Genomic DNA, 20,771 nt, shown 5'->3' on the forward strand with positions numbered 1-20,771 from the left:
TGTTGTGAATTATGATATTATTTAGATCAATATTTCTATTTCTAACTTTGTTGCTTCGTGGCAACGCACAGGCATTCAACTATAAATATAATATAAGAAATAATGTGTCGGTCGTTGCATTTTATACTCATTACACTGAATTATGTGATGTGATCTTAAGATATTTTAAATATTATGTGCTTACTTTTTATGTTACGCTTATTATCCATACATGTAGTAATATTTAGGTAGTAATATTTAGGACACTAGGCATAAAATAGGAATTCATGTAATATTTATAACACTACATATAAGATAGAGAGCCGTGGCGGGCATTTCAAATAAGAACAAAGTAAGTGGAAGGTAAATTTCAATTCAAAATGGACTTTGCAGCTCTCTTTGTTAGCTGGGCCAGAAGCAAGGCAACCGATCAAACAGGGCTATGTCGAAGCAGTCATCGCCGTTGCCGCGCGGCCGGTCTTGGGCCGGCGGTTGGGTAAGCCAAAACTAAGGCAATCCCAACCCGGACGTGATATGCAAGCCGGAGGCGATCGGCTGGTGGCTCATCGGTGCGGCCGTGGCTCGTCGCCGTCATCTCTTGGTGGCTCATTCCTCGCGGTGGCGCTGGCGCGTCCGGTCCGGCACTCCTAATCTACGGGTGGTCTCTCTCTTCTCATACGCCGTCCTTAATTCGCTCCCCTTTCTCTGCTTGAACTACGAACGGTGATACAGGCATCGTTGGGAGCCGTGCTGCTTAGCAGGATTGGAGCTGCAGATTGGTGGCAAGCGGAAGCTGAACATGTAGATCGAGCGACGCGGAATGCATAGGTACGAGTATGATCTCGTTATACTGAGAGGATTGGCTTTTCGTTTTGTATGCCTCTGAACTGTTTGATGGAATGCCTTGCCTGCCACTGCTCATTTATAACTTGGTGCTTGCTTACATCGGTCTCTCGCTGGCTCTGATTCCTGATTTCAAACCAAGTCTGTTATAACTTCGTCGTCTAATTCCTTGCTTCAAACCAAGCCTCTGCACATTTGTTGAATTCGCACCTGCAACCTACTATTTGTTACAATCACCTGGTTGGTAGTAGGATACTGGTAGAATAGCTCATATACATAATTAGTTCTTCCCCTTCTTGTCGTGTTTGGTAAATCTTTTGGCTCGTCTCAGGAAAAGAAAAGTTCGAAGTGTTGGGCTTGTTTGATTCAAAGTAATCATATAGGATTTTTGTAGGATTTTCACCCTTAGGAATTTTTCCTATGTGCACCGTTTGATTCGTAGGATTGAATCCTTAGGAATGCATATGAATTTTTCCTATAGGATTGCATTGCGCTATGTTTTGGAGGAAAATTTCCATCCACTCAAACCTCATGTTACAATTCCTTTGATTTTCATGTGAATCAAACGCTACTTAAAAAAATCATGTAGGTTTAAATAGTAAATGCTTGCTATTTAAAAAATCAGTCCCCATACAAGCTGTAACATTTTGTATACACACTTTGAGATGATTGCCCAAAGTCATAATTTATTCTTCGTTGGCATATTGCCAGTAGGTTACAATATTTGTGTACAACTGTGTATACTGTACCTCAAAGATAACTGTATATACCAAGTTTTTTTTAGTTTACCAAAGGATGGCAAGAAGTTGCCCAAAGGAGTCTAACTGCTATGCATACTTATTGCTATACACACTTACGTGGTAGAATTTCCTAATGAAAATATTATGTGGTAAATAACCATTGGATGTTCTCACTTGTACTTGTAAAGTCTGTCCCTCCTCTGATATTCAGTAGTCAGGGAGGCTCGTTATGTGGTCACCGCCTTCCTCTGCATATGCATTCTGCACTTGATACTGAAAACACTGATTATGTTGTCAACTTGATCATTCTTTTGAGCATCTCTCTAGATCTCATATGTCATTCCCACCCTCAGCAGTCTGTTATGGGGGACACATGTGATCTTCTCTGGTTGCCTGAAGTTCTTTCTAATGAAATTGTAGGCGTAGTCAACTATTATTTTCTTCACTAAACCGGCATTTTGCTCCGCCACCACATTAGTTTCTCCTAGCAGATGGACAACACCATCATCCATCCCTCTCTGAATCAACTCTATCTCATCCATGCACCCGTTTGGTGGACCAGCATGGATTCCATCTATAAAACTTTTCGGTAATCTTGCATCTTGAACTTCAACAGAAGGCTCCATTGCATTTCCTGACTCTTCGATTGAATTATCGTCTCCTCCAAGGGAAGGACTACTTTGGCTGAACAATGATTCTTCATGGATGAATTGCTTCAAGTTCCCAATGAGCAAGCTCTCGAACTCTCTTGGATCTTCTACTTTATTGTTGTAGCCATAGCGCACTACACATCGAAATACCCTGTATTCTCTTGGCTCCACATATCTGAAGAGGAACCGCTCACTTGTTTCTATATGGCTGATTGGTAAGTACTTTATTGAGATAATCACCAGAACTGAATGGATAGAAGGTACTTTTTCTACCAAATGAGGAAGTATGGGTGGGATTCCTTGCACAAGCTCGGAGTACAGAACACCTATTCCTGGCAGCCTAGCGAGACTACGCCTTGTTGCCAACTCTGCCACATAGTTGTTTGACACTTTGTTCTTGAGCTCATATTTGTATCGGTGAACATGAACATAGTGCCATGTGCCCATTATAAGCATCAGAATTGCTGCAAAACCTAGTGGCAAGTAGCCACCTTCTTTAAATTTGTAGAATGCTGACGATAAGTACATGAGCTCTGCGCCACCGAATATTATTGGAAAGAGTGCAATCCACAGAAGACTTGTCTTCCATATCATGGCCATTACCAGTGTGACTAGAAGTGTTGTTATGAACATCACAAAGACGACAGCAATACCTGCATAATATGAAAATGTATGGATATCAAACTGATACAGGGGTCACCGGAGAACCAAGAGAAATTGCATGAAGAGCTGTTAAAAGAGTAATAGAAGCATGATATATCTCTGTCTTAAGTAGGAATGATCTCCAGATATTGAGTCATTTATTCCTTGTCTTTATATCTTGGTAGTATAAGGGCTGTCTACTTGTTTTTAGAGTTGAGTCTTTTCTTACCATATGCATTGCCGATCTTTTCCGTAGTTTGGAAAATAGCTGTCACACCTACGCATAAAATCATTAACGCGTAGTTGATCTCCGGAATGTAGACTTGCCCATGAAACTTTTTTGAAGTGTGGGTGACACGAACCCGTGGAAAGCAACCAAGAATTTGGGACTGAGCAATGATTGCAAATGCACCAGATATCATAGCTTGGCTTGCAATTATAGCAGAAGCCACAGCCACCACAAATGTTGGCCAATATAATGGACCTGACAGAAAAATAAGGAGTTTGTTGTTAATTGGTAATCTTTCACTGGCTAACCCATGCCATTTCTTAGCTTATTCTTTTACGATCTTACCAGGGATTGATTTGTAGAATGTATCCGCAACATTTTCAGGGTAGATGCGAAGATACGCAGCTTGCCCCATGTAAGCCAGCAGTACTGATGGGAGCAGAACTACCGAAAAGCCAATCTGCAGGACCATAGAATCTTATATTAGTTGACTAAATGAAGTTAAGTGAAAAGCATGAATAAAATTATGAACAAATCATTAATTGAGAATGTAGTTTTTCGTGATACTGTTTTATCTAACTCGACATTAATTATTTTCTATAAGCATAACTGCACAGAGTTTGTCTCTGCAAGTTACTGCCTTCTGTGCGCACTCATTCGAAATAAAATTACATGAAAAAACAAAGTATTTGGATGATTTTCTTAATTACCTGAATTGCTCTCACATTGAAGTGACCAAGGTCTGCAAACATTGCTTCAGTTCCTGTTTCACAAGAGACACAATATCCATTTTAAAAAATAGAAAAGGGACATCTATTCTGTTCCAACAATGGTCCATCAACATCTTAAGGTGATCAAATAGATATTAGATCTAGTGCGAAGTTCTATCATGAACCCATGAGATCAATATACCTGTAATGCACAAAACAACACCTCCAAGCGAAATCCAGCCATCCTTCCCATTTCTTTGGAAATATTCCACGATATATTTAGGATTGAATGCTTTTAGAGTTCCGATGTCATGTTTGATCAAATTATAAATTCCAATACCAGCAATTAAGATGAACCATGTCAAGATTACTGGGCCAAATGTGTAACCAACTTTGTCTGTGCCAAATCGCTGAACAGCAAAGAGGACGATCAGAATGACAATTGCGATGCCAGCTATCTGTCCTGTTGATGAGTCAAATAAAAATATCACTTTAGCTAGCGAAGTTTGATGTAACCCTTTGCTTGACACTGAGATGTGCCTTAATGATTGTTATACCTTGAGTTAAGGACTTTGCTGATTCTTTGATTCCCCCAACTGCACTAAGCACTGCAAAATAGGTAAAATACCAAAATAAATATCTTATTTTAACTAGCTGAAATAAATCATCCTTATAAATCTATTATAGTGGCAAATTGGACATTCCATTTGTCTAGCAGCACAATAAAGCTGCTTTACTGCTATTCTAAATGGCAAATACGTCCGAGACATTTGTCAGAAATGACAGCTATTTAGCATGAGTATGTCTTTAATAGTACACGTTTTGTTTCAAGTATCTTTAAGTAGTCCATAAAATGTGTGTGTTAACTATGCTTTGCATGCTTGTTATCTTATACTCAGAGAAGATGAGCTAAAAAAGAAAGGAAGCTCACCTGAAATACATGGAGTTAGCACACCGTCACCAATAACCATTGATGTCGCTAGAATTGTCACTAGGAAAAGTATGACCTTAAAGTTTGGGCTGCTTTCCATCTTCTCCTTAATCCAATGAGCTCGCTTGACACGATTCGAGGGGGACTCTAACTTGTAGTGAGAGACTGTTGCATCTTCAGCCTGCTGATTAGGTATCAAGCTAATCCTAGCATAGCGAGATATCAAGGAATAAAGTGCAAATGTTCCGCCTGCAAGGATGTGAATTCACAAGACATGTCACTCACACGTTAACAAAATATTTTTTATCTCTTCTATGGTCTCTAAGTACTTAACACATATTTTGGATTTCCATCTAGAAACAGGTGCTTAATACTCACAACCCACTTTCAACCATTGTTAGCCTCTCTCTATAAGATACTGTCTATACGAATGCAGTGGGACGATGATTATTTTGATTTCTACATGTTTACTATGGGCCTTCGTAACCATTAATTGTGTATACATTCTTCTATCAGAAACACTGCTGTTAACAAAGCATAATTTTCTCTACTTCTTAGTTTTTTTTGTCTGTTATTATATAAGAAGTTTCGCCGAGAAGATGAATGGAAGGTATTTACTTGAGAAAATTCCTTATTTGACACTACCTTAAATTTGTCTTCCTTATTTGACACTAGAAAAAAAAATTCTTCCCAATTTGACATCTAAACTTCATTTCTTTCCTAGAATGACACTACCGTTTGTGGCGTTAGGTTCTTCCGTCACTTGTTTCCCATTTAGACTAGAATACCCCTCTGTAACGGATCAAACCAAACTGACCCAATCGAACTGGAACCGATCGAAACATATGGAGAGCCTCTCGCTCCCGTCCTCTTCCACAAGCCTAGCGGCAGCATCGCTTGATCCAAAGGGGCCATGGATCAAATGGCCGTTGCAGGTGGCGGCCCAGGCACGGCTGCGCAAGTCGTTGCGTGTATGGTTTCGTCTGGCAGCACGGGCACCGCGCAGGCGGGGAACGCTCTGAACGGCGACACAGGCACAGTGGAGGGCGGCCATTGCCTGGCTGTGGAGGGCACCAAAGGTGCAGGTCTGGAGCGGCCGGGGCGTCGGGCCATGTTGCTGCGACAGCCAGGGTTGGGCGTGGTCGCGTGGATACGAAATCTATCTCTGGCTCGGCTGTACATGTGCTCGACGTGGTCGCTGGACCAGCGAGTGTCCGCGTCCGAGGATGAGAGACTGGCCTACGACATGGTTTTTTTTACGTGTACGACATGGTTAAATCCTCTACAAACTTGTTTTCTGAAAACACGACTCTTATACTCGGTATCCAAATAATCACTAAGAGAGGTGCGGTTTTTAGTACCAAAATGCCGGTTGCTTGGTTAAATATGTCACTACATTTTTTGTCAAATAATTTGTCAGGGGCAATAGAGTATTTGTATGCTGCTATTTAACACCATTAGGACTTAAAATGCACTAGAGTGTCATTCAAGGAAAGAAATGAACTTTAGATGTCAAATTGGAAAGAAAAAAATTCCAGTGTCAAATAAGGAAGGCAAATTTAAGGTAGTGTCAAATAAGGAATTTTCTCTATTTACTTACCATCACCGTTGTCATTAGCTCTCAGGACAATGAAACAATATTTCATCAATGGAAGGAGAGCCACTGTGTAGATAATCAGGGACATCACACCAAGGAGGTCATCTGTGTCCTTGATCCCGGCAGTAAAGGTGCTGGAGAACACATAGAGGGGAGAAGTTCCCATGTCCCCATAAACCACACCTAGGCTCTGAAGTGCCAAGCTTAGTGTGGTGGCCCAGCCAACCTGCTTTACGGTTAAAAGAACAAATTCACAGTCAGATCACACTACCTTTCACCTTAAGGAAAGCGGCTATTATGCTGAATTATTTAGTTATTCAAGCCTAATAAGATGATAAAGCAGCTGATATGCCTAGTTACTTCACATAAATCTGTGATGATGGGATGATGTCATAGTACATTAATTAGATTTACCAGTCTTATTCCTTCACAAACTTTACTGTCTGGAATGTTAAGTGCATACTTTTTCTTTCTGTGAGAAATCATTGTTCAGGTGTATGAGAAAGTGCATAACCTAACAGGAAATGAAATATGTCGATGCAGTTTCTGTGCTTGCATGGAAATGAAGACTACTGTCTGATCGAGGAACAGTAGGGGAAGAACCGAAGAACAGACCTTTGCTGCATGGCTTTGGCCGCCTGGAATCATCCCAGCTTCTGTGTGCAGCGAATCAAACCTCTGCAGCCTCCTTGGCGGTGACTGCATCTTCTCCAACGCAAACCCAGAGTCTGCACCCCCTTCAGCAGCTCCATTGCCGTTTGTCTTCAGAGGCTCAGCCATCCTCTCGAGGTACGAGGATATCTTACTCGGTCCTACCTCTTGTGTTGTTTAATAATGACTTGCTTTTATAGGCATACGGGGTGGGGCCAAGGATGACAACATGTTGTTACTACTTTTCTTGCAACGAAGTGATCTGAAATTGTGGTGCTGGAGTCTGAACGAGGATGGGATCCTCGTGCAACAAACAGACTTGTCACTGAATGCTGGTGAAGTCAAATATTGTTATCATCCCCTTTGCGCATGCTAGTCCTCTTTCAGTGCAGCAATTGGGAATCCTGTGATCTGCAACAACTAAGGAAGGTGGCTACAGGGGAAGACACGGTGACTTTTCTACACCAGCATCTCTTGATTCTTGTCATCTGTGAGTGTAAACGCCAACTATTTCTGCAGCAAATAAGCCAGGAAGGTGGCTAAGGGGGAATGCACGCTGGCTTTTCAAAAGTTGCATCTATTGTCACATGTGGACTTGTGAGTGTAAGTGCCTATGGTATTTCAGTTCCAACTTATTTCTGCTTACTTCTTGACAAGGGAAAGAAATCACTTCCCCGTGTCTTTTCAATGTTGAATATAGTTTAAAGGTTGGAATATAGGCTCTTTACTGGGTATCATGTACTAGTAATTATCATGCCTCAGAAAATAATTTCATAGGGTATCATGTAGTAATTATCATGCCTCAGAAAAAGATTTCATAGATGCAGCTTTGATCACCAGGTAGGCATGTAGTTGGTGAAGAGTTCAGTTGCCACTTAACCCTACCAGTAACAGTTCTCTCTGCCCAGGGCAGATTAAGCTCTGTCTTGCTTATTATCTGTTCTAACGTTTGTTTCAGCAAAAAATCATCTGTCCTAACATAATTTCTGTCTTGCACTCTGTATGTCTAATGTTCTAGACCTCACTTGGCTACCCCATGTAGGGCGTAGCCTGTCTCTACCAGAAGCCACGCGTCGACGACGACGAAGGCGTCCAAGTGGCCATCCAATCAGCGTCAACAACTTTGAACAGTGTGTATAACTGATGGCCCAAAGTGGCAGCCAACAGTATTGACCTCGTTGCCGTGTCTCCAACTCGAGCAGCTGTTCTAGGCGAGCTGTTGATTCCGCTGCAAGCCCGGTGGTTTCAACTCCCTTTCGCTGAAATCTGATGCGTTGCTGCAAACGTCGACTTGACCGGATACACTTGCTCGCCATAGCGCACGCCGGCAGGATCTTTGTGAAGAACGGTCTTGCTGGTGGCGTCCGAGGGGAGGAGCCAGCTGCCTGGCTAAAGCTGCCAGGCTCTTTTGACCATGCGCGCGTGATCTCGGATTCTCGGAGGTAGTAGTACGTCTGATGGACACTTTGCGCATCGATTGCGGCTTGGCTTGGCTGATTGTAGAAATTCCAGGTTTTGTCTCTTCTGGTTCCCGCAACGTGGCAGCAGATTACTAGGCTGGGAACACTAGTAAACGCCATTATATTACTGCTGTTGCGTTCTGTCACCGTCAAATTACCTTTTTTCTCGACTTCCATCTCCACTTCAGAATAAAAATATGCAGAGTAGAATAAGCAGGGTGTTGTTTCATTTTGAAGATAACACATCAAGACACACGGTCCATGAATGAATGCTCGATGCTTTCTTTGACGTGTGGTGTTTGTTTCATTGTTTGTGGTGTTTCGTCATGTGTACAATGATGATGGATTGATGGTCGCGTGTGTATGATGTCATGGCCGTTGTTTGGGTTCCGGTCCTATCCTCCTGCGCATGCCACCGCCCTCCTTGAATGTTGACCCATCGCCTCCCAGGCAGCAACCACTCCCTTGCCATATACTACGTATTCACTCCGTCCCCAAATACTCCATCTGATCTATAATTAGTATCAGAATTTAATTTAAAACTTTAAATATGAGCTAATTTGAACTAAAACCTTTGACGCCTATTATGGATCAAGGTAAATGTGGTGTTGCCACCCGGTGGCAATGCCTCCCCTCTAGCTATCGTCCGATCCATCATATAGATTCGGACTGGATGCATTTTAGCTTCACTTCTCAAGCTCTTATTAGGTACACCATCTGCAAATCCACCTGCACGGTCTGCAGCCTAGGTCAGTGAGACGCAGAAAAGGTCAGATTGATGGCAGGCTTTCTCGATGTGAATTGCTTAGTCAAAGTCGCATGCAGAGACAAGAGACAGAGTGCATGTCAGCCATCAATGTATACTGTATGCATGCACCATTTTTTTTTGTTGCCTTTTTGCCTCTTTTAATCCACATGATGTTTTTGCCGAGCGCACAGTGGCCATCAACATTTTTTTTATCTATTTTACTGAAGTGGATGAATACACGACCTGAACTGACCACCTTTTTTCAGAAGACAAGCATTAAATGTAAAATGCATGCACAACAATGAGAAGACCAGCAGCGCTTCATGCATGCATTTCTCTCAGCAGCAGTCGGCAAGCTCCTACACTCCGGCGGGAGCCTCTCCGGCGAGAGGGCAAATGCGGCGAGTTCTACATTTTGCACGTCAGCGGAGGCCGGCTTCGGCGATATGGCCATCACTGACGTTAGCATATGAATATACTCCTCTTAGTGTCTCCATCGATCATGGCATAAATAGCGACATCTCCGCCCGCTTTGGTGTTGACCGCCACCAGCTCGCCACCATGAGTGACGGACACCGCTGCCAACACCACGATGAGAGCCTCTGCAACGCGGAGGGCTACAGCAAGATCGCGAAGGGTGACGTGCAGCCTGCCCGCGTGTCCGGCGGTGGTTTCGTGCTCGAGTTCTTCAATTTCGCGGGCGGCCAGCACCATGCTCGATCAAAAACCAGCAGCTGGAGCTCCTCGCGCTGCACAGGCCAAGATGCATGCATGCAGAGCTGCTGCAACGCTGACTATAACACTGTGCGCGCATTGGAAATTAAGAGAGACGTTTGGCTCATTTATTCCTTCACTTTACACAAGCCAGCGCCGGGTTTTACGCTGCATGGCTCTGCTGTTCTCTGCCACATGAACGTATAATTAGGTTCTAATTCAATTTTCAACGTGATTCATTAAGTTTTAGCTCCAACGTGTTGGTCTGCTAACAGTGCAGAATGAATCTCCAGCTAGTCATCCGACGGCAGCCACACGGGGGGCAGTGCCACCGGGTGGCAACAAATCCACTCTCTATGGATCAATAGGTGCATATGTTGTAAATAAAAGCTGAATATGAACCTATTGGCCAAAACAACATCCTCTTCTATGTAGCAGGTGGTGTTCATATGCCTATGAGCCAAAACACCATCGCCTTACATATTCTATGTTCGCACCCAATTTATTTTTGGAAAAGCGAACACTTCTTGTGTCCGGTGAAAAAGACAAACTTTCATGCCTCAACATGACTACTCATGGGACAAATTTTTATCTTTTTAGTTTTCACACAAGCCACATAAAATGTTCCTTTTCCTGAAAATTTATGTGCGAACATAGTATATCTGGATATACATGGAAATTTTATTTCATAATTTTTTAACAATTTGTTTTTATGCATTTTTCATAATAGATTTATATGCACCTATGAGCCAAAACACCACCTCCTACATCAAATTTTAGTTCAGGTTTTTTTTTTTTGGCATTTTGAAATGTTTCTCACAATAGATTCATATGCTCCTGTGAGCTGAATTAGATCTCGATATACTCTACCTACGTTTAATATACGAAGTACATGTAAAACATCGATTATTGTCATAGTTTCAGAGTAACCAAGTCATGTCCTTTTGTTGCACGATCGAACAGTATATGGAAACACCAACCCAGCGCCAAAGAGCAGTGTAGCATGCAGGTCCACGTCACCGACAGAACACAATGACCGAATCAAAGTCACAGCAAGTTCGGCTCTAAAAAAACCAAAGTCGCAACAGAGTCTTCTGAAATCTCGTCGTCGTCGCGCAGGTACGGCACGATCGATCACTTGTTGATGCCGAGCCGGAGGCTGCCGCCACGCGCGGCCGCAGCGTAGATCTTGGACACGCTGCTACTGCAACCGCCGCCAGAGCTGCCCGCCGCCTGGCTGCCCCAGGACCGCGGCCGCCCCCCAGCGCCACCATCAACAGAGCTCCTCCCCAGGCTACAACCACTGCCCACGGGAGCCCTGACGGCGGCGGCCAGCGGGTCTGCACAGAATGGGCGTGGGGAATAGGCGATCCCGGTAACGAGGTCGGTGAAGCTGCAGACCGGCCAGACCATCTCCAGGAACGCCAGCTCGTCCTCGCTCATCGGTGGCGCCACTGGTGCCGCCTGGCCCAGGTCCTCGGCATGTTTTTGCTGCTTCGAGGAGGATGACGCAGCAGCGTTGATGATGGGTTTCTGTAGGAGAGTGGTGCCGTTGACGATGACCATGCTGAGCAGTTTGGTCTCCTCCCTCAGCCGCGGTTCCACGGGCGCGAAGCCGAAGGAACGCTTCCACGTGTCCACCACCTCGGGCACCGCCGGAATCAGCAGGTTCTCCACCTCCAACGTCGACAGCACCTGGCAACAACACGAGAAATGTTCAGAGATAAGAACAGAACTTTGCAGGTGATCTCTGAGCCACCAAAGTGAAAATGATTTCTCTCTCTTTCCGGCTGTACAGATCGGTCTCTGAAAACACCTGCTCGACGGCGTTGACAAGGCGGCGCATCATCCCCTGCCTCTGGTAGTGCGGCAGCGTGCCCGCGAATGGCATCTCCGCCAATTTGCTGCCGTGAAACCTGCAAATTTAGTTGAGAGATGTACGTATCTTAGCGTGCTCATCTGTACTGTACTAGACAAATAAGTACTCTCTCATGTGTAACTCTGAATCTGCTGCCTGTACTTTGGTAGCTTAAAACTCTAGGATTAGTCTGAATCCCACTGTCCGATTGCCCACTCACATTAAACTCCATCACCCTCCAAAGTTACAAAACATAGCACATAATGCTCAAGATAATTACTAGCCATTCTATATGTTTGGTTGTTGAACAACTGAAACGAAACGCAGTTGGGAAACATATTTATAGTTTTTTTTTTTAAATGAGAAGATGGTTTTTTTTTATGGTAGAACATAGTTGGTTGAAAAGATGACTCCTCTCATGCCACAGCAACAAATATACCCAGGCCCAACGATTGATGGAAAGAGACCCATACATCAGCAGGCCCATCTCAACCATATCGTCACCATTCATATCCAATAATCCAATGCAGTGAACAAAACAGCATGAAGATTTGTGTTCTTCATGAAAACAGAGTTTCTGACCCATGCGATACGTACCTGACCAATGCCACTGAGATGATCTCCGCGTCCTTCTCCAGGACCATGGTGTAGAATCCTTCGTAGCTCAGCCGCTTGAACTCCGATCTGCCCAACGACATCATAAAGAACAGTGTTGAAATTCAGAAGAGAGCTCTAAACCTTGATTTGTCTGACAGAGAGAAAGAATTTCAGCTCACCCTAGGCTGTACACAGCTTGGTGTAGCATGTCCATGCCGGTCCGCCTGTCCTTCATGGGGTTGAAGCACTTGTTCAGCACGCCCAGCGCCACCGCCAGCTTCCCGTTGCACTCGAGTATGGCAATGTCGGCGCAAGAATCTGAGGAGGAGCCAGGCGTAGAGTCCTTGTGGATCTTCAGTAGGGACCATGAGAAGCCTTCTCCACCGGCGGCATTTGTAGCTCCCAATATATTAGCCAGCTTCGCAGCCATCTAGAATCAACACACAAAGAGACATTGAGAAGAAGAAGGCACACTGTCATTGCCACTGTGGCAGTAGCATGATCAGGAGTTCTAAAAATAGTATCAGTGAATTCAGTATAGTAAAAGAAAGTTATTGAATAATTGTAAGATGTTACATTCACCTTGTTGCAGGTTTTGCTGCAGTAGGGGCTGATCTCGTGCCCGGCTAACAGGGACGGGCAGCATTGTTGGTGATCTGCAGAGTTGTGAATGCAGTAATTTCCATCAGCTTTGTTTTTCTTCAGAAACATGTACGAGCGAAGATCACGACCACCACGGATAGATTGCTTACATTTGCGAGCGCACTGCTGGCACGTGGACAGGCCGCCGTCATGGCCATCATCGCGGGCGAGACACACAAAGCACCGGCAGTAGTGGCAGACCCAGGAGCCTTCAGGCACCTGCACGCCGAGGCACTCCGGGTGGAACGTCGACGGGCAGCTGTCACAGCACAGCAGTTGCCCGCCGTCCGCGCACACGCCGCACGCATCGTCACTCTGGTCCCCGCCGCCATTGACCCCCTCGACGGCGAGATCGTATTTCCTGCATCGACTGGCGTTGAGAATCAGCTTCTTCTTCGCCTGCGCGCTACTGTCCCTGTCCTGCTCCAGCACCGCCTTCTCCTCCGCGGGGAATATCCTCATGCTCTCTTTCTTCCACGCCTCTTGCACATACCACAGCAGCCGCTTGCCGGACGTGAGCAGGAGCTGCTCCCACGCTAGCGGCTGCGATGTCTCGTCACTGAAGCCGATGTGGGAGGTGAAAGCTGGGACCGGCATGGCGGTGTTGCAGCAGCTGCAGTGAATGCCGGCCCGGGTGACCGTGCCAGTGACGACTTTTGCGGTGCCGCAGTTGCTGTTGTTGCCTGCAGCAGCAAGCTCCGGCCTCGTCATGTAGAACATCTTCTCTTTCTCCTTGAGCACACCGCTGTCCATCAGCCATGTCAGGATGGTGTGCTTCTTTGCTCGCGCTGTGGACGCCGTGCTGCTGCTTCTGTTGTTTCGCCTGGTGACAAGGCTGCACTGGGTGGCTGCGCTGCTCGGCGCCATTGATGCCAGTGAGGGTGCGGCGCCGGAGGCCACGCTCTTCCTCTTCCTGCCTTTGGTCAGCGGCGCCGCGGGGGAGACAGCCTTCGGCAGTTCATTGCCTTGGGCACCAGTTTGCGTGCCTGCCGGTTCGCCGGAGATGGCAACGGCATTCTTGTTGGGGACCTTCTTAGGCCCCGCAGGAGTGCCCCTGCTCACCATGGGCGCGCGTGGCTTCCGTAGGCGGCCGTTTGGCGATCGAACTGCAGCCTTCCTTTTGGCAGCAGCTCCGGTGGTCGGCATGGCCAACACAGGGCCCAGAACTTGCATCGCAGCGGTGTCTCCATCGCCCACGGCCTGTGGCATGGCAGTGGTACTGACAGGGGCGATCTCGAGTGACCGCGCGCTCGCCAGTCTGCCGCAGCCGGCGACAGTGCCCCTGGGATTACCGCCGGCGTCGCTTTTTTCAATGGCGCTGGTGCCACGACCGGCGCTGTTGCCCCTGGAATTACTGTGGTTTCCACCAGCGTCGCTTTACAGTTGTGACAGCGCCACGACCGGCGCCGGTGCCCCAGGGACTACTGTGAATTCCGCCGGCGTCACTTTGTATGGCTGCGATGGCACGGCCGGCACCGATGTCCATGGGATTGAAGTGGCTGCCGCTGGCATCGCTCTGTACAGCGGAGATGGCGCCATGGACGGCGCCAGAGCTAGCTGCCGGTATCTGTGGAGAAGCAGAGCATACCACAGGCTCTCCTGGAGGGGAGAATAACGATGGTGGCTGGCCTGCCTGCATGTAGCTCTGCATCCACGGCGCCCGCGAAGAAGACCCCGCTAAGATCATGAGCTGCTGCAGCAGGTGCGCCGGGGGCGTCTGTTGCATCGGTGACGTCACAGCTCCGAACGGAGGACGCAGGGCCACTGCCGTCGCTGAAGCCCAGCCGGTGGCCGGAGGGCTGTAAGTGGTCATGGCGTGCACCGGCGCCGAACGGCCCAACTTCGGGGCGTCGTTCGCCTGTCTGACAGAGCCGCCGCTGCTAGAGTTGAGCACGTGGAACTGGTTGGCAGCGGTGCCATTCTCAGACCTTGCCAGCACCGGGAATAGAGGCATGCTGCTTGCTGGATCTTCAGATACGATTTCTGGTGCAGGATCAAGAACAAGTTAACAGAATGCATTTGCTTCTGCAAATTAACGAGGCAGCTAAATAAAAGGAAGCTAACTAAGGAAGCGAATTAAAATGGAAACACGGAAGGCATTGGTTGTAATCCAGCATTGCACACCAACATAAACAATTTATCAATGCTTTCTCCTCTATTTTGCAGTAGAGATACATAAAAAACATTGGCAAGAACATTATTAGTTGCCAACGAAAAAATAGCAGGCAAAGTGATTTAGCCGCGGCCTTCTGCCGGGACAGTATCAATGACAAAAATAAATCCAAAGTTAGATGCTGGAACTGTAACATAGACACACACATGCAAACAAATATTGGAAGGTGGATCACTACTGTTATATTTGCAACAAGATGCACTCGGTGATGAGGTGTCCTGTGTTAAAGCTTCCAAAACCTACTGAGTTCATGGCTGGTATGGGGAATGAGAACACGTTTTTTTGCCAGCTTCCAGATAGTGCGTTCAGAGCTCACCTCGCTCCAAACTTGTCACCGACTGTACTTGTGACCAAGGTTTTTTTTTCTCGGTGACATTTTTTTACCAGAGGACACCGGAAAATACGGTTACCGCGAAATCTTGGAAATCTTGGGAATTTTTCATACGAGTTTATTCAAATGAAAATTGAATTCAAAAAATTCTAGCACCAAACAAAGAAATTTCTAGCGTATATTAGTACGGCTGTTTATGCAACGCAGCAGTAACAACATCAGGTCAAGTAGCATTAGGTCGTGGTCTCGAATCTCAGGTCCACCACAGTTATTTCCTTTTAAGCAAAAAAAAAACAGAATAAACTGAAAAAACAAGATCTTGCGGACGTTCCAGGGTTCAATCGCAGGCAAGGCTTGGAAGCTAATCTGGAGAAATTGGGCGCCGCCACAGGTGAAATTCTTCCACTGGCACTCAGATCAAGACCGCTGCTGGACAGCTGATCGTCTTGCCCGCTGCGGGCTGCAGCATCATTCAGTCTGCCTCTTATGTAGTCAGGCTCCTGAAACGATGTCACACCTGGTGGTCACATGCTCTGCCTCTAGGCAGATTTGGCATGAAATCTTATTGTGGCCGCAGCTAACCTACACACCCCTAGACCAGGAGGAGTCCCTCTTCGAGTGGTGGGTCAAGACTCAACTCATGGCCAGGCAATGCACTCCCAAACCCCTGCATAAGGGCCTCGCCTCAACGACCCTCCTAACCCCACGGATGATATGGAAAATGCGCAACGACTGTCATTATTTTGTAATTTCCACCTATTAGGAGGATTGTAACAAACTCTATCTATTCAATGAAAAGAAACGCAAAGGTCCTCTGTGTTTTCTCAAAAGAAATCAACGCATTACCATAATGTCAGCACCAGAAAGCAAAGCATTAAAGAAGGAATATACTCGTTCTGAAATTCCTCACAACAAGTCCTCAGCCAGACCCAACTTTAAACTTTTGCTATGGCCAACTGAGAGAGCAACCACTGTATCATCATAAGGTTGAATACCCCTTCTCTTCATCACTTCAGTCGGGAAAGCACGAGAATATAAATATAGTACTAGTAGGTTTTATGGAGAGTAACTAAATATAGCGATTAGCAGTCACAATATAGCAGGTACAGTCCAGTTTGACATGGTAGCTTTCAAGGCAAGTAATAACAGTAATTAACATCAGAATTATATTATCTGTAAATAATATCAGACAATACAACATTTTACTTTTATGCAAGTGTAGGTAACTAGGTATATCATAACTGTATGATTATATTCAGGGTTTCAGAAAATAATTACTGTGCACAACCATATTTAACAAGATAGAAGATACCTTTCATGTAACTGGAGGGCGCTGGTGACATGGTCCAGCGCGACATGGTGAGTGCGGACGAGAACGCAGGCTACAGGGCCCAGGCTCCTCACTGGGTGGCGCCGGCGCGGCACCTTGCCACGCCGGTCGCCGTTGGGGCCTGGCCGGCGACGCAGGACAGAGACAACGTAGAGAAGGTGTTGGGGCCGCAGCGGAGGACGGCACCCGCGGCCAGCGAGATGAAGAACGGCAACCGCGGCGAGCAAGATGGAGGACGGCGCCCGCTAGGGTTCTCGTTGATGCGGGGGTTCCTCTGTTGTGGATATAATTTAGGGTTAGAGTCATAACAAGGCCAAATATTAATGAACCAGGATGGCCCACGAAGAGTGAAGCTGGCGAACCCACCGTAAAGCACATCCGCCCGGGTCCAAGACAAAGGCCTAACTGGCTTCACGAAGCCCAAGCCGAATCCGGATGAAGCCCACAGACTTGGACCGTACACCCGAATCATGTATCGGTGTAGGACTCTGCCTTTAGTCGGTTAGGACTTTACTGTAACCCTAGGACCAGCACCTTTATAAGTCGGTCCAGGGACAGCCCCTTTAGGGCAGAGAATCAACCTCGCTGTAACCGCAGTGGATCGCCGGGTAACACCTCTCTCTCTCTCTCTCTCTCTCTCTCTCTCTCTCTCTCTCCACCGTGAGGTACCCTCTACGGCTTATCTGTCTTCGATACCACGGCACCCTCCCCTTCGTCTCTAGAGTTTGCTGGAGAAGAAAACGCTTCGAAGACAGAACTGGTAACTTCACGGAGAAAAGTGAAACATTCTGTTTTGGGTTATAAGGAGTCCACAGCATTTCAATGATACCTGGCAAAGGCACAATAGGGTGGTGTGTTTTGGCAAACGCTGGAAAATAACTGTGGCTGCTGGCAAAGTTTCCTAAAATATAACATACTAACGGAAGTGCTTAGGTGAAGGCATAAGTTAGCAGAAAGATGGCAAACCAAAATATACCTTAAGCTAACAAAACCATACATATGTGTTACCTCTAGAAATAATTGCTCAGACAACTGGCAGTTGTCAAGTTGCACGCACATATGTAGATATCATTGAAAGTCCATCGCAAGATGTTCTTTACTGCAACTGGTGCAAAACTCAATGTCTTTGTCACCCTCCCACTGCCTAGTCCAGAATTGTCAGCAAGATTGTCACCTGGAATAAGACTGAAATTAAACAAGTTTCATAAATATAATTAAAAAAGAGTTTACAAGTATACTACTGGGCTTATGGAATTGGAATGCAGAACAGACCAGCAGAAATAAATGACTTGCTTATGTTTTGATGATTTAGTTTCCACCTGGAACGGTTCCCATCTTTCCTTGAAATGACGATGGCAGATCATAGTCTGATACAAGTTTGAGATCTTCCACTCCATTGAAAGCAGGTACAGGAATGTCTAATCTTTTTGATTGGCATCTCCTTTTGGAAGACACTCTCGGATGGTCAGTGCCTTCTCCAGCAAGGACTACCATACGCTGCAAGATATGACCATACACTGCAGATTCAAGGTCACCTAATGTAGAGAAAGCCTTCACGAAATTTCCTCATAGTAATAATGCTTGGACTATAATACCTAGCAGACAAATTTCTCTGCAAAACTGCAACCAGGAAAGATACATAAATCAAAAGCAAGCTGGCGCAATATTCGATCTAAAACTATGTTCAGATGAACATCTTAACATATTTCAATCAGCATAGCATGTAACATATATGTGGCACGAGCTGATTTATCCCCAGAAACATGTGAAATTTAACATAACATGAAACGGAAAAACAATGTCTAAGAGACGCCCTAAACATGAGTTACAGAAAAGGAAAAAACATGTGACCAGAAGTAAAAGAAACTAAGATCAACATGCAACAGTTACCGATAAAAACATCAGAATCTCAGTGATAGTTTCAGTTATAGACTAGAAGGGAATACAAATTACAAATTAACGCAATCAACTGTTAATTCAGAAAACAAAGATCAGATAGTCACCAGCAAACCAGAAGGGAAAAAAAACACTGTTGCCTAAGGGAAGACCACTACCAGGTCATATAAAAACAATGGTTGCCAATGGTGAGCGATCAGGATTACTTCTAGATGGTAATTTGAAGTTCAGGTACAGAAACCAAATTATGGCCAAAGTCAAGGTCTACAAGTGAAACAATGGCTGCATGTCATGGGTGAGCATGAAAATATTTGTGGGCATAACCATGCAAAAACTTAGAGACACTGGCACGCGAAAGAAAATAACTGATTCATCATTTTGGCCAAGGATGAAATAGTATAACCATTTATCGAGTACCTGGAAAACAGGCCTTGCCTAGTGTTGAAGCTTCGTTTTATACAAAGAAGACACAGTGGTATTGAAATTTTGACTGCCTACTAGCTAGCTAGTATCGTTAAGAAACGGTAAGTTGGACATGAATAGTAGGATAGTTTACACAGACGATACAGTGAATTGGACGGTGCAAGTGTACACTGCATTGTTACTGCTACAAAAGCTCTGCTTAAAGCAGTTTCACATGTTTCTTTCCATGATTGAACAGCAGAACAAGTTAAAAATACAAAAACTTGCACTCAGGACATGAGAAGTATGGCGTACCTCATTGCAATACCCTCCTTCAGTGAGTGCTCGAGTGACAGATCTGTAATTGCCTTTACATCCATGGCCTTCTTCTCAACGATGTCCAACATCTCCATAGCAAACTATACACATGGGAAAAGATCCGGAAAAAAACGAACTGCCCAAAATGACTATAGCAAACTCCATGCTTTCGGTAAAATATGCATCCGGCAGTAGATTTTACCAAAGGACCAGGTGCTTCTGCACAGTACTCCAACATGTAGAAAAAAATCTTGCGAAGTTAATGCTTCCTTGGTTTGCTGAAGATTCAATAGCATAATGGATGCTCGCTGCCAATCAGCTTTACGAAGAGTGTTCACAACATCTGCTTGCACGAGTCTCGCAGACAAACCAGTCCTCGCAGTAAAAACATGATGCTCTGCAGTCACCGAAACATTTGTTACACACTGACACGAAGAACTACCTGCCTTGCAGCAACCAATTGTTTCAAAATTGAGAACTGCATGATCAATTTAAGCAAACGTAAAGTATCGAGTCTGTGTACGGGCTGCCGGTTCACTGGCAAGAACTTGACCTAATTTTTGGACGCATGGGTTTGGCTAACTTTTTCTGTTGAGCTATAACAGGTTTGCACTAGTACTAGCATAAGCATCAACCAGGACCGAATGAACCATGCAATAGGTTTGATGGATTTGATTACCAGTCTAGCACGCAGCAAACAAATATTCGAGGCAAGGACCCTTACCGAGACACGAAGACATCATCCGAGCCCTGGCGCCAGCACAGAAGAGAGGCAGGCGACGGTGGCGTCTGGGATAGAAGAATGATTCGTGGTGGCGCGGTCCGGCGGAAGGTGACACGGATAGACGGAGATGCAGGTGGCGGGACGAGGAGGGCAGCGCGGCGTCGGCCGCCTGCGGAGAGGCAACATGGGGACGAGGGGATTCGTGCTGAGGCGTGGACGTGGAGCGGCGGAGGAGGCGGTGTCCAGGCGGCGGCGGAAGAGGGAGAGGTCGGCGAACACGGCGTGGCGGCCGGAGCTCGCAGGCGGAGGTGGTGCGTGGGCCGGCCCAGCAGGCTGTACAAATTTTGGACAGCCCATCGGTTGGGTAATTACTGGGCCGTCAGCTGTGGCATCTATAATCTCCTAACTCCTTCAGCAGCCTGCACGCTAATGGAGCCCTGGGCCAGAATTCTTTTCTCAACGCATGGAAACTTTTAATAGATGTCTTTTTTTTTCCTGGCATCAGAATTCTTTTTTTTGCGGGTTTTTTTTTTTTTTGCGGCTAGATGACCGGATTTTAGTTGTGAACATTAGGACGACACCTGTACTGGCCTTTTCCCTTGACCT

At 45.8% G+C, this 20,771-nt stretch overlaps 3 protein-coding genes and 1 long non-coding RNA gene across 4 annotated transcripts; 1 reads left to right on the plus strand and 3 right to left on the minus strand.

The window, feature by feature from the left end:
- The first annotated feature begins 653 nt into the window (after positions 1 to 653).
- On the plus strand, positions 654 to 7,576 carry LOC124665761. Its single transcript, XR_006990679.1, has 4 exons — positions 654 to 807; positions 6,865 to 7,110; positions 7,173 to 7,422; positions 7,492 to 7,576. It is a non-coding gene; the product is annotated as an uncharacterized LOC124665761 (long non-coding RNA).
- Positions 1,492 to 7,121, minus strand: LOC124665760 (potassium transporter 5-like). Its single transcript, XM_047203141.1, has 9 exons — positions 6,937 to 7,121; positions 6,325 to 6,547; positions 4,725 to 4,973; positions 4,351 to 4,401; positions 3,996 to 4,256; positions 3,794 to 3,846; positions 3,429 to 3,543; positions 3,084 to 3,338; positions 1,492 to 2,865 (listed from the first exon to the last, which is right to left on the minus strand). The coding sequence occupies exons 1-9, from the start codon at positions 7,099 to 7,101 to the stop codon at positions 1,886 to 1,888; spliced, it is 2,352 nt and encodes a 783-aa protein (XP_047059097.1). The 5' UTR covers positions 7,102 to 7,121; the 3' UTR covers positions 1,492 to 1,885.
- Positions 7,577 to 11,028: 3,452 nt separating the features above from the next.
- LOC124662499 (increased DNA methylation 1-like) lies at positions 11,029 to 14,341 on the minus strand. The gene is made up of 6 exons (XM_047200328.1): positions 13,102 to 14,341; positions 12,932 to 13,005; positions 12,529 to 12,779; positions 12,350 to 12,436; positions 11,711 to 11,810; positions 11,029 to 11,589 (listed from the first exon to the last, which is right to left on the minus strand). The coding sequence occupies exons 1-6, from the start codon at positions 14,198 to 14,200 to the stop codon at positions 11,029 to 11,031; spliced, it is 2,172 nt and encodes a 723-aa protein (XP_047056284.1). The 5' UTR covers positions 14,201 to 14,341.
- Position 14,342: 1 nt separating this feature from the next.
- LOC124662500 lies at positions 14,343 to 20,308 on the minus strand. The gene is made up of 6 exons (XM_047200329.1): positions 20,166 to 20,308; positions 19,439 to 19,838; positions 18,098 to 18,445; positions 17,192 to 17,999; positions 16,808 to 17,099; positions 14,343 to 14,974 (listed from the first exon to the last, which is right to left on the minus strand). Exons 5-6 carry the CDS (start codon positions 16,851 to 16,853, stop codon positions 14,343 to 14,345), a joined length of 678 nt encoding a protein of 225 aa, XP_047056285.1. The 5' UTR covers positions 16,854 to 17,099; positions 17,192 to 17,999; positions 18,098 to 18,445; positions 19,439 to 19,838; positions 20,166 to 20,308.
- Positions 20,309 to 20,771: the final 463 nt, after the last annotated feature.

This window comes from Lolium rigidum, chromosome 6 (assembly GCF_022539505.1).
Source record: "Lolium rigidum isolate FL_2022 chromosome 6, APGP_CSIRO_Lrig_0.1, whole genome shotgun sequence".
NCBI lineage: Eukaryota > Viridiplantae > Streptophyta > Magnoliopsida > Poales > Poaceae > Lolium > Lolium rigidum.

Coding starts and splice junctions, on each gene's coding strand:
- LOC124662500 (XM_047200329.1), bottom strand. CDS start 16,853: ATGTCGCGCTGGACCATGTCACCAGCGCCCTCCAGTTACATGAAAG. Junction 14,975..16,807: donor GCCCTCCAGTTACATGAAAG/GTATCTTCTATC, acceptor ATCCTGCACCAG/AAATCGTATCTGAAGATCCA.
- LOC124662499 (XM_047200328.1), bottom strand. CDS start 14,200: ATGCCACAGGCCGTGGGCGATGGAGACACCGCTGCGATGCAAGTTCTG. Junction 11,811..12,349: donor ATCTCAGTGGCATTGGTCAG/GTACGTATCGCA, acceptor CTAAATTTGCAG/GTTTCACGGCAGCAAATTGG. Junction 11,590..11,710: donor TTGTCAACGCCGTCGAGCAG/GTGTTTTCAGAG, acceptor TGTTGTTGCCAG/GTGCTGTCGACGTTGGAGGT.
- LOC124665760 (XM_047203141.1), bottom strand. CDS start 7,101: ATGGCTGAGCCTCTGAAGACAAACGGCAATGGAGCTGCTGAAGGGGGT. Junction 4,257..4,350: donor AGCAAAGTCCTTAACTCAAG/GTATAACAATCA, acceptor ACTCATCAACAG/GACAGATAGCTGGCATCGCA. Junction 3,544..3,793: donor TCAATGTGAGAGCAATTCAG/GTAATTAAGAAA, acceptor ATGGTCCTGCAG/ATTGGCTTTTCGGTAGTTCT.